This window comes from Sminthopsis crassicaudata, chromosome 2, assembly GCF_048593235.1.
Source record: "Sminthopsis crassicaudata isolate SCR6 chromosome 2, ASM4859323v1, whole genome shotgun sequence".
Taxonomy (NCBI): Eukaryota; Metazoa; Chordata; class Mammalia; order Dasyuromorphia; family Dasyuridae; genus Sminthopsis; species Sminthopsis crassicaudata.
In genome coordinates, this window is record NC_133618.1 from 254,471,728 (window position 1) to 254,483,868 (window position 12,141).

The window sequence follows — 12,141 nt, forward strand, 5'->3', positions numbered from 1 at the left end:
TAGACCCAGTTTCAGCCCCTTAAGCCTATCATTAATTGAATGGTCGAAAGCTGCGAAGGGCACCCATTGCAGGGAAAAGCACACCGTCAAAAACCCAGGATGAACCTCACTCTTTTCCGTTCCCAATCATGTCAGCTGCTATCTCTCTCCTCTTTCTTCAGTCCTAAGCTGGGGTTGGTCACCAAAGACTCAAAAGTCTCCTCTGGCGTTCTAACCCAGTGGCTTTCGGGCCCCAATGGAAGGAGCGATATCAAGAGCCAAGTCTCCCCTCTCTGTCCCGGAGGTAGGTTGAAAAAGTGAGAAGGGATCCCTGAAATTCTGGGCGTCACAATGCCCCAGGGTCACCATAGCAACCGCCTCTTTTCTCTGGCCGAGTCCTGGGAGCCTGGGGCGTCTGGCCACACTCCAGCCCTGTGGCTCCGCTCTGCTTCCGAGGCTGCGGCAAGTCCCTAGGGGTACGTGGAGGACCGGGTGTGGGGAGTGGAGCTTGGCTGCTAAAACCCTCGAATCTGGGGGTTGGGGGAGGAACGGGAGCAGCATGGGAAACACTTTGGTTTGGGGGGAATCTGGAGGGTGGAAAAGGAACCGGATGAGGTTGGACGATTGAGGTAGCAGTTGTGAAGGGGTCTTCAAGACACCATGGGTCAACAGGATATGCTCCCAGCTCCTTAAGCAGTCCTGAGGTTCCGGTGACTTCTCAACCAAACTAAGAAGACACCCATATAACCAAGAATTGGGCTGCCAGCATTTATGGCACTAGGGAAGGGAGCAAAGATTGAGACAGATTTTCCACAAATGGCTAACCAAAAACTAAATTTTATCTACTGGTTGCAGAATCTGAATACTAGTTAGGTTTCCCAAGGGCAGAAAAAATATACAAATTCCTTCTGCCTTGGAGACTCAGAATTCTGATTTCTCACCAAACCCCCCAAATACCCTTCCTGTCCCACTTCTTTCTGGATATCAAGTTGGGATAGCCCTCAAGATAGACCCAGTGTGTCCTGTTTCCCAGACAGTCAAGTTAACAGTGTCCTCCCAAGAATCCAAATCCCAGACTCACTCTTGATAGATAGATAGGTAGGTAGGTAGATAGATGGATGGATGGATGGATGGATGGATGGATAGATAGATAGATAGATAGATAGATAGATAGATAGATAGATAGATAGATATAAATAGATATATAGATATGTACCTTTGTAACCCATTCTAAAAATCAGGGATGCTCTGTTCAATATGTTTAGTGGGTTCAATTCTGCTAAATTCAACTTTTGCAAGACCAGCTTAATCAGAAAAAAAAAATAATAAGGGAGTAGAAAGTGTTAAAGAAAGGACCCATCCATGAACTTGAACTTACTCTTCTAGGCCATTGGGCTGCAAATTCATGCTTCGTGCTTTTTAACATAGTGTTTATTTACTATGTTTACCCAATCCTGTAGACACCTCCCCATACTGCTTATATTAGAAGTAGGCACAAGTAAACTCATCCCCTGGGATGATTCCATAAGCAGTTGATGGCCAGCAATGGTAATGTTGGAACCTTTTCAGTGATGCATTTGAAACTGAACAGGAAGTGAACAGTTAAATTCTACTCCTTTCATGACTTATCACAAATCACTTAACATCTCTAGCTGTCATGCTCTAATTTGTAGCAAGGAAATAATATCTAGCCAAAAGTTTATTTCTGAGGACCTAAAGATTCTATCAAATAGCTCATATTTCTTGAACTTTTTTCCTATCACAAAGCCTATTCCTAGACTATCTCTTTTTATCCTCACAACAATCCCAATGAGATAGGTAGTACAAGTATAACTATCCCCATTTTATAGAAGAAATGGAGCATCAGATAGCTTAGGTGACAAAGTGACAAAGTCACAAACAGGTGGCAAGAGATGGGAACAGAATTTGAACCTGTCTTTGAACTTCAAGTCTAGGGTCCTCTCCATTCAGTAAGCTGCCTCTCAAAGTATAATGCAAATGTAAGGAGGGATTATTAACAGAACACCAAAATAAGTCCTAAATCCTATTGACCTCAGTTATGTTCCTATTTCCCATTTTTTCAGAAAATCAGCACTTCTGGGGCAGCTAGGTGATGGACGCAGTGGATAGAGCTCCAGCTTTGAAGTCAGGAGGACCTGAGTTCAAATCTGACCTCAGATACTTAACATTTCCTAGCTATGTGACCCTGGGCAAGTCACTTAACCTCAATTGCCTCAGCAAAAAAAAAAAAAAAAAAAAAAAAAAAAAAAAAAAAAAGGAAAATCAGTACTTCTCTCCCCCTACCCTGAGCAGAGAAGAGATAGAAGTCTGGGTATAGATAGATTTAAGTCATTGCTTGTACTTTCCCCCAGGACTCTCCTTCCAGAAAGAACTGGGAAGAGGGTTAGTCAGTTTGGACCACCGAACTAGCATCCAAGGACTCAGGCCATGCTCACTCACTCATTCCTCTTCTCAGAAAAGGCCAGTTGGATGGGTTATCCCTGGCCAACACCCTATTGGCCTAGGGGTAAAGTTCCAACATAGGCCTAATTTAACCCTTTTGCCCTTTCTCTGGAGAGATAGCAATGGTCTGCGTCCAGTGGGTCTATCAGGGAAGAGTCCAACAAGGTTTGGGGAGGGTATCCCATAGTTACTGGGGAAATGTCCAGTTACCCAGCCTGGTACAGTGCAAAGAATGACTGGTTTGGAGTCAGAGAACCTAAATTCAAATCTCAGTTCTGTTCACTGACCTCAGGCCACTCATTTAAACTCCACCCCCCTACCCCCCCCCCATCCTCTCCACCCCCACCCTTCCTTCCCCCTTCCCCCCTTCCCCCCCCCTCTCATTTTCCTTTGTATAATGAAGGGGTCAGACTAAATGACCTCTAAGGTCCCTTCCACCTCTAAATCTATGATCCTACCCTCAGGGGGAGTCTAATCTTGGTGGAGTAGAGTCACTCACCCATCTCCTTCTCAACTATGGTCCTCAGTTCCCTCCTTGCAGAGCCCTGAAAAGATGAGCTTTGGGGCAATGGACCTGGGCCTAAACAGGATGAAACTGGGCAGCCCACAGAGCCTCCAGTCTCTAGAGGAGGAGCAGCAGCCAGAGACTGAGGCCTGGAGGACATACACAGATCGGAGGAACATTCTCCGGGAGTTCCTGACCTCGGACCTGAGCCCCCACCTCCTGAAACGTCACCATGCCCGCATGGAGCTACTAAAGAAGTGCTCCTACTACATCGAGATCCTCCCAAAGCACCTGGCCCTAGGTGACCAGAACCCCCTGATGCTGCCTAGCACCATGTTCCAGCTTATTGACCCCTGGAAATTCCAGCGCATGAAGAAAGTGGGTACAGCCCAGACCAAGATCCAGCTGCTGCTGCTCAGTGACCTACTGGAACAGCTGGACAGAGGGCGGGCCAAACTGGTGGCCCTCTTGGAATCGCACGACACGCTCCCCTTCCTGTCTTGCTGGGACACAGTGGAGCAGCGGCTGGCAGACTTGTCGGCAGTGATGGACAACTTCCTAGCCATGATGGTGCCAGGCCGTCTGCACATCAAGCACCGCCTGGTGTCAGACATTGGTGCCACCAAGATCCCCCACATACGGCTGATGCTGAGCACCAAGATGCCCGTGATGTTCGACCGCAAGGAATCAGTGGCCCACCACGACTGGGCAAGCCTGCGCTGGTTTGTAACGATCCAGCCAGCCGTGCCGGAGCAATTCGAGCTCCGCTTCAAGCTGCTGGAGCCCCGGAGTCAGCAGGAGCGGGTGCAATGCGGTGTCATCCCAGTGGCCACCTGTACATTCGACATCCGAAACCTGCTGCCCAGCCGTACCTACAAGTTCACAGTCAAGAGGGCTGAGAGCTACACACTTGTGTATGAGCCGTGGAGGGACAGCCTCACCTTGAAAACCAAGCCAGCACCCCCAGAAGGGGCTCACACCCCAGAGAGCAGGGCCAGCCTGGCCTGCCCCTGACCACAGAGCCTGAGAGACAATTTTCTAATATTTATCCGTTAATAAAAAGGAGTTTAAAAAAGGGCAAAATTAAAAAAAAAACAACTTATTTTTAAAGGTAACAGCAGCCACGCGAGTGTTTTTCTGACTTGGTCAAAGCGATCGCCCCAAGCGGCCTCCATTAGCCCTGAATTCCCACTGCTGCATCCCCAAGGTTCCTCCTTTGTCACAGCATCTCCTCATGTGGGCAGGAAATGTCAGCCACTTCAGATAAGGTCATGTCGATGCAGCTAAAACATGTTTACAGGGAGAGAACCTACACTTAACTACTTCTCCCCCAGTTCTAAGTGTCCATTTGAATTGTCTTCCTAACTCTTGAGCATTTTAGGTCCTCTGACATTTCCTCCCACTGAAGGTTCTGGGGCTTGGAGATACCCTAGCAATGCTGGGAAAGGAAGAGATGGCCAGCTGGAGACATGCACAGGTATGGGTAGGAAATGCCTGTGGGGTCCAGGCCCTGGAATCTGACAGCCAACAGACTTTTTTCTCCAGGGCTACTATAAAGCTTAGGTAGAATTCCTACCATGGCCCCCACCCAATATGGCAGCTTCCCCCCCAGGTTTGGTCTTCTGGATTTTGAATTATCAGAGGCAATCAGAGTTCTCAAACTTAGCCCCCTGATATTCCTATGGCCAGCTTCCAGTGTCTTTAGTCATCTTCAGGAACCATACCAGGAAGCTGTTGAATGTGATGGAAAGAGTCTTTAACAATGAATTAAGAAACAAGATTCTAGTTTAGGATGTTCATTACTTTTCCATGTGATCTTGGATAAATCATTTAACCTCTTTTAACGTCTAATTTCCCTCATCTGTAAAACAAAGGTGATAGAATTAGCCTTTCCATAAGGTTCTAATTCTGAAATCCTAGCATGTTAAAATTCTTTTCTGCTGTGGTCCTGATTCCTATCAATTGGAAAAAATGCTGCCTTACTATCGTGGGAATTGAATTAGAAATATTGCATTGCAGAGATGTTAAAGATTAAAGATTACAACTACTAGGTTGCCTCAGGAGTGTCCACTTTTGTCCAGGAAACCTGAAACTCCCTAAATTTTTGTAATTTGTACAAACTGCCAGAAACTTTTATACCTTCCCCTCCCAAGTAATTCCCCCTAAACGTTTCTTCTCATGTGACAGGGAGAATTACAGAAGTTATTGCACTCAGGGAATATCCCTGGCCCAGGAAAGTCAGGTCCAGAAGTCATGTCTCCCCACTGTCTAGAGCAAAATAAAAATAGCTCAAAGATTTATGGTTTAAAAAAATTTATTATAAAATCTTAAAAAAGTTTCCCTTCTCCAGAGAAGTTGAACTTTTTTTTCTAATTCTGCCCCTGTGTCCTCAGCCCCTGGCTGAGGGTCCTAAAGAACAGAGGAATGAGTTGGAGGCAGCAGCATTACAGGATTCCTCATGGTTATTCTTTTCTTACCACCTCCTCCAAAGCACTGACTTTCTTCACCAGCTGCAGATGGTCCAGACCCACACTGGCGATTAGCCCTTCCTTGTTCCCTGGGGAATCCAGGTAATCAATGTCTCTCCCATCCAGGGTGGTCATGTGACCTCCAAGGGCTGAGAGCACAGCATTCCCTGCACAGATGTCCCACTTCTTGATAAAGGTAATGTGGAGGTAGGCATCTGCTTGATCTGGCTGGTCAGCCTTGTTAAGGTTCAAGAGGGACAGCACCTTATATCCTTGGGAAAGCAGAAAGCATTACCTTAGCTGGCCAAACAGCCATCTTTCTACCCTCCCCATATTCCCCTAATTCCCACAAATCTGGAGCAGGCCATATCTTCCCCACAAGGAGTAATGGGGATGTGCCTCCAAGACAGTGGCCTAGACTTTTGACTTGTCTTGGGAGAACAGAGCAGAACCAACTCCCTTTCTCTGCTTCCTGGATCCAAGCCTGCCCATCTCCAATGGTATTCTCTCTGCCCTGGCTCCCAACTTCCACTCCCCTTAACCAAGGTCCATAGTGTGCATTATGCTATTTTCTCATTTACCTGCTCCCCCAGCAGGGATGATGTTCACGTTGGTCCCAAAAGCTTTCTGGCTAAAGGTGCGCACAGTCCCAGCATGGGATCGGGAAACAATGAGTCGAGGACTCCTTTCATCATATGCATCCCGGGCACTCACATTGGCCCCATGTCCAACCAGTGCCCAAGCTACAGAGAAGGAGGTTATGAGTAGGTAGGAATCAGGCTAGAGAAAATCAGAGGAGCCATAAGGGAAACAGGGACATAAGGAACCACTTTAGGCCACTATCTAGACGACTACTTCTAGACTAGGAACAAGCTCCCTTCTCCACTTCCACCACCCCCCTTGGGCCCCATGGTCCCTACCTGTGAACCCTGAAAAGGGTTTGTGGATTACTCCAATGACTGGCTTCCCATGCACTGCCACACATACCATAGTGGTCACATAAGACAGGAGACCCTCTAGGAACACAAGGAAACAGAAGAAGGTTGGGAAATAGCCACAGGGTGGATGTGGCCCAATTTCCATAAGAATCCCACATGAATACTTATTCTGGTCTTGTGTGGGGAGAGCAGGGAAGGGTCCCTTTTACATCACAGTACTCTCTATTGAACTTTAATTCCAAAGAGTTAAAAAGAAATGGGTTCCCAAATCCATCCCTGATTCCCAGGTTCTCCTTTCCAACATTTCTGATCACTACTCCACAAACCTGTGTACTCCTGGGTAGCATCCAAAGGATCAATCCAGACTGTCACACTCTCCATCGCCACTGTCTGGCCACTTGGGACCATCTCCTGGATTTCCAGCGGTATCTTTCCATCCCAAGGCTCTGAAAGGTCCAAGGCAGCTTCATCATGCTCCTCAGAAATTACCTGAGTGGTGAGTGAGCTGTTACCCTGAGCTAGAAGCACACCCCCCTCCCCCCCTCCCAACACACACACTAGGTTGGGAAGGGAAGCGGGCTTAAATAGTGAAGAAAGGTATAACAGCCTAAAGGCAGATTTCTGATTAAAGATTTCTGGGGAAGGGGAGCACTGAATCACGCTGGAATCTCAGCTAACATTCCTACACTCAGACTAGTCCAAGCTTCAGGGGCCTGAATTCCACTGAGTTGGCTCTTTGGGGTTTCAGCTTCCTCTGTGAGCCCTAAGCCAATCCCGGAGATTTGGGGGGAAGCGGGGACCCTGTACAACAGCCCACTCTGGTATGACCTCGAGAAGTCTGGCTCGAGCGGCGCTTCAGCCTCTCCCCCAGCGCCACCCACTACCCGAGATCCTCACCCGAATGCCGGGGAAGGTACTGGCCCACAGGCTGGCCATGCAGCGGTGGGACTGCAGGTCCCCCGCGGTGAGCAGTTCCTCCGCGCCCTCCCGGGTCTGGCCCTTGCTTCTCTGCTGCAAATCGGAGCCGGCTTCATGGACAGCCCTCACCCTCCGGCCGCCGGCTTCGGCTGCGGCCACTGACAGCGCCAGGAGGTCCCGCAAGTCCAGCCGCTGGCCGCCTCCCGTCGCGCCGGGCAGCGACGGTAGCAGCAGGAAGCCGCAGGCCGCCAGCAGCAGCAGCAGCAGCAGCGCCAAGGCCGGGCGAGGGAGGCGCCGAGCCCGGGCGGCCATGAGCTCCACCTCCCGACGCGTAACTGCAGAGCAGTCCTGGCAGGGCCCCAGCCTCTGCTGCTGCTGCGGCCTCCGCAGCCTCGGGCCCAGAGTCCAGCGCCTTCCGCCCCCACCCGCGGCCTTCCGCAGGGCGCGATCCGCCCCTTCCACGTTGCCTCCGGCCTCCCTCCCTGACGTGGAGGTGTGGCTCTCGCTGCTCTCGGTCTCCCCGGCTCTGGCTCTCTCGCGCTCGCCTGCTAGGTTTTGCTGATGCTTTTGTTTTTCCAGTAAGGGGTTTCTTGTAACAAAATTAAAACAATTAAATAAAATTAACACTGAAAATGCCTTCGACGTTCCATCTCGGATCTCGCTATAAAAAAAAAAAAAAAAAAAAACAATCTTTTAATGAACAGAAGTATATTTTCTCTTCATCTTCTAATCCCCATTTAAAAAGAAAAAAAAAAATTCCCTGAAACATCTCTATAATTAAACAAAACAAATTCCCACGTTGAGTGTGTGCAAAAATATTTCTCTCATTCTATTAAATAGGTCCCTTTGTCAGGAGGTAGATTAGTACGCATATTTCTTCATGCATCATCTGAAATACTGAATGGGTGATTGAATATTCAATCTTAGCTCTTACAGCTTTCAAAAGAGTTTGTCTTTACAAAGTTATTACATAAATGATTTTCCTGGTTCTGCTCTTTACAGTAAGTCTTGAATAGCCTATGTTCCCTCTGGCGCCTAGTCACTTCCCCTGTATCTGTAGCCTTCTCTGCTCTTTTCTGTGTCTCCTGCCCTATCTGTTCTCTCTTTGCTAGTTAGATGTCTCTCCTCATTTCTTCCTGTCCCACTGTCTCTGTCCTAGTCCACTCTGTCCCCTACATACGCCCCTCTTTTTTGCCTCTCTGTCCTTTCCAGTTTCTTCCTCTGGACGTATCCCTGGTTCTCTGTCTTTTGCAGTGCTTCTGTCTCTGTGTGTTTTACTTTCAGTTTCTTATTCTTAGGGAGCAGCTCAGGGATTCCTTCAGCACTTCTGCCTTTCTTGGAGTCCAAGAGCTGATATAATAGATAGGGTACCGTACCTGAAGACAGAGGCTTACTAAGTTTTGTATTGAGAAGCAATTTCTACCGACTGTCTGTAATTTTGATTTCTAGGCTAAAGCAGAACAAATCTACCCTCTCTTTCATATTAAAGTCTTTCAAGTCTTGTCTTCTTTAGATTAAACGTCCTCAGCACCTTCCAGCTAGCCTCATATGTTGTCATCTTCAGTACTCTCATCATCTTTGTTGGTTCCCTTTAGAACTATTCTAGCATTTGATGTACTTTCAAAAATACAGTAGTCAAATGGGCTATAAAATTGTGCTTACCCTTAAACCCAGCAGTATTTCCCCCAAGTATATATCCCAAAGAGATAAAAGAAAAGGAGAAAGAACTCATATGTACAAAAATATTTATAATAGTTTCTTTTGTTGGCAAAGAATTGGAAACTAGCATTTTGCCCATCAATTGGAGAATGGCTAAACAAGTTATGATATGTGGTTGTTAGGGAAAACTACTGTGCTTTAAGAAATGAATGGGATGGTTTCAAAAAAAAAAACTGTGGAAAACATCTATGAAGTGATACAAAATAAAGTGAGCAAAACCAGAAGAACAACGTACATGTATATTGTAACAATAGTCAACTGTAAAAGACAGCAACACTCATCAATACAATGATGCACAACAATTCCAAAAGACTTAAGATGAAAAATGTTATTCACCTCTAAATAGACAATTGATGGATTCTGAGTGCATGTTGAAGCATATTTTTTCCTCTTTATTTTTCTTTCCTTTTTTGGCAACATGGCTAATGTTAAATAATGTTTTGCATGATATCGCATGGCATAATAGGCATCATATTTCTTTGTCTAGTGATGGGAAAGGATAGAGGGAGGGAGAAAATATGGAACTAAAAGCAAAAAAAAAATGTTTAAAAAATAAATATATAGTGATCAGAATAGAATCCAACATCTCCTCAAAGGAGAGAACAGCAATTTGGCTTGGTAGGCCTAATAGAACAATCATGCCTATTTCATTTTTTACACATTTACACAAAGAAAACACACCGATTTTTACCTACAATACTTTGCTAATGTTAATACAGTATAGGGAAAACATACTAGAATGTAGGGGGATTAACCATGTTAATTTGGGATGAGCAACACCATTTTGTCTTAAACCTGTACCTGCTATGGCTAAATTGTTGTTATGTAAACTGTTTTTCTGCAATAATATTAGGGCCTGAGTAGTATAGTTTTAAAATAAAGTGTGTAGTTCCCAAATAGTTGTTCTGGATGTGTATATCCCTCCAAATTTGCTAAATAACTGTTAAATGTTTGCTAAAGATATTAGATTTAATTGATAGTTTCCTTTTATCGTAAGCTTAGATAATCACTCACCAATAAGAATTCATTTGTAAATACCCTTAGTCAAAATCATAAAAACTGATAGAAAACTTCAGATATTAACTATTTCTGAATTGATACTAGAACAACTCCTGATTCCCCACACTTAGAAAGGTGAGCATTCTATATTTGCTTGAAAGCCATATTCACTGGCAAACACTTTCCAGATTTCTCCTTCATATAGAAACATAGAGCCTCTGTCTGAGTAGAGAAGAAACCTTGTCATGAGGATGCTTACTGGAGCTTCTAGGAATAAGGGTTGTTACTTGTTCCTAGAGAGTTTGATTTCATATTATTGAATAGTCAATAAAGTTTGATTTCATACATTAATATGTATAAATCTTATTAGGATACCCTAAGCTCTAATAAGTAGTGGTAAATAGTTTTTATGAGTACATCATGCGCCATTACATGGAGGGAAATAGGAAAAAGGTCAACAATCCCCTTTAGTATTCTTCAACCAGTCTTTATGATTTGCATGAGTAGACTGAAAAATGCCAAGTGATAGCAGGAGTCAAAAAGACTTAAAATGCTTAAAGTGGCTAAGTGCCACCTAAATGCTTTAGCAGACTAGGTACAGCTGGCTAGAATCTATATCACTTAAGCTATCCCTTGGATTTAAGTGTTAAAGTATTAGTTCAATTCCTGACATAAGAAGTTACATCACAAGTGAAGAGCAGCGGATAGCAAAAGTATGTCTTAGTAAAGAAACCCCACTGTAGTTGAAGATTATTAGGAACAAGCAAGAGCAACTCAGTGGTGATACCTAAAAGACAGAAGTCCAATAGTATCACCAGAGGTTAACAGTAGCTCTGTAATGCCTTGAGATGAAACCCATTAGGTATATTTCCTAGCCATACATTTTCTCTGAATATGTTTCCTGTTTGTTGGCATGTGGAGAAATTATATGTATGGGATAATCTTTCCTGTCATTTATATTACTCTACTGTTTAATTAAAGGTCTTTTTCTTTGAATTAATGTGTCCACAATTGACTAGAAAAAGGAAACATATCAGAGGGAGATTGTGAACTCTAAAGTTGAGTTTATGTTGACCCATGAGGATCCTAAAGCCTAGGTGTCCACATGCAAGAATATATCAGGTGCTATGTAGTCTATGATTGCATTCCATTTTTTACCTGCCCTGTTACACAATTGACTTATATTGAACCTGAAATACATAGAAATTTCAAGCAATTTTTCATTTACAGTTTTTATTAAAATATTTTGTTTTTAAAGCACCATGATTTCCAAATATATCCCTTCACTTCCTTTCTCTATTGAATTACCCTTGAAAACTATTTTAATTTTTTTCCTATTTTAAAAGAGTGACAGAATTTATTTTTTCCAATATATGCATATATATTTACATAATATGTATGCATATTGCTGCTCAAGAAAACTCAGATCAAACAGGAAAAAATGAGAAAGAAAATAAAATGCAAGCAAACAACAAAAAAAAAAGTGAAAATGCTATGTTGCTACACTCCTCTCTTTGGGTGTAGATGGCTTTCTTCACTGGAACTGGTCTGAATCATCTCATTGTTGAGACGAGTCATGTCCATCAGGACTGATCATTGTATATTCTTGTTATTACTGTGTACAATGATCTCCTAGTTCTGCTCATTTCACTTAGCATCAGTTCATGTAAATCTCTCTCTAGGCCTTTCTGAAATCATCCTGTTGATTGTTTCTTATAGAATAATAATATTCTATAACATTCATATACCATAACTTATACAGCCATTCTCCAACTGACGGGCATCCATTCAGTTTCCAGTTTCTTGCCCCTACAAAAAGCGTTGCCACAAACAATTTTGGGTCCTTTTCCTTCCTTTAAGATCTCTTTGGAATATAAGCCCAGTAGAAAAACTGCTGGGTCCAAGGGTATGAATAGTTTAATAGCCCTTCAGGCATAGTTCCAAATTGCTCTTTAGAATAGTTGGATCCTTTCACAATTCTACCAACAATGTATTAGTGTCCCAGTTTTCCCAAATCCATTTCAACAGTCCTCATTGTTTTCCTGTCATATTAATCAATCTGAGAGGTGTATAGTGTTATCTCAGAGTTGTGTTAATTTAGATTTCTCTGACCAATCGTCATTTAAAGCACCTTTTCATATGACTAGAAATG

At 44.1% G+C, this 12,141-nt stretch overlaps 2 protein-coding genes across 3 annotated transcripts; one reads left to right on the forward strand and one right to left on the reverse strand.

Moving 5' to 3' along the window:
- Positions 1 to 365: 365 nt before the first annotated feature.
- On the forward strand, positions 366 to 4,067 carry FNDC11 (fibronectin type III domain containing 11). 2 transcript variants are annotated; one of them, XM_074288856.1, is made up of 2 exons: positions 366 to 455; positions 2,907 to 4,067. In XM_074288856.1, the coding sequence occupies exon 2, from the start codon at positions 2,996 to 2,998 to the stop codon at positions 3,959 to 3,961; it is 966 nt and encodes a 321-aa protein (XP_074144957.1). In that variant the 5' UTR covers positions 366 to 455; positions 2,907 to 2,995; the 3' UTR covers positions 3,962 to 4,067. The 2 variants fall into 2 exon arrangements, with proteins under 2 accessions (XP_074144957.1, XP_074144956.1); XM_074288855.1 differs by having other exon boundaries at positions 377 to 455; positions 2,970 to 4,067.
- Positions 4,068 to 5,243: 1,176 nt separating this feature from the next.
- On the reverse strand, positions 5,244 to 7,920 carry LOC141555732 (inositol monophosphatase 3-like). The gene is made up of 5 exons (XM_074288854.1): positions 7,251 to 7,920; positions 6,680 to 6,842; positions 6,336 to 6,431; positions 5,997 to 6,158; positions 5,244 to 5,687 (listed from the first exon to the last, which is right to left on the reverse strand). The coding sequence occupies exons 1-5, from the start codon at positions 7,581 to 7,583 to the stop codon at positions 5,410 to 5,412; spliced, it is 1,032 nt and encodes a 343-aa protein (XP_074144955.1). The 5' UTR covers positions 7,584 to 7,920; the 3' UTR covers positions 5,244 to 5,409.
- Positions 7,921 to 12,141: the final 4,221 nt, after the last annotated feature.

Bases quoted from the DNA above. Each gene is read 5' to 3' on its own strand.
- FNDC11 (XM_074288856.1), top strand. From the start codon at position 2,996: ATGAGCTTTGGGGCAATGGACCTGGGCCTAAACAGGATGAAACTGGGC.
- LOC141555732 (XM_074288854.1), bottom strand. From the start codon at position 7,583: ATGGCCGCCCGGGCTCGGCGCCTCCCTCGCCCGGCCTTGGCGCTGCTG. The intron at 6,843-7,250 runs GTGAGGATCTCG...CTCACCACTCAG, and splicing joins GTACCTTCCCCGGCATTCGG to GTAATTTCTGAGGAGCATGA. The intron at 6,432-6,679 runs GTTTGTGGAGTA...TTGTGTTCCTAG, and splicing joins TGCTACCCAGGAGTACACAG to AGGGTCTCCTGTCTTATGTG.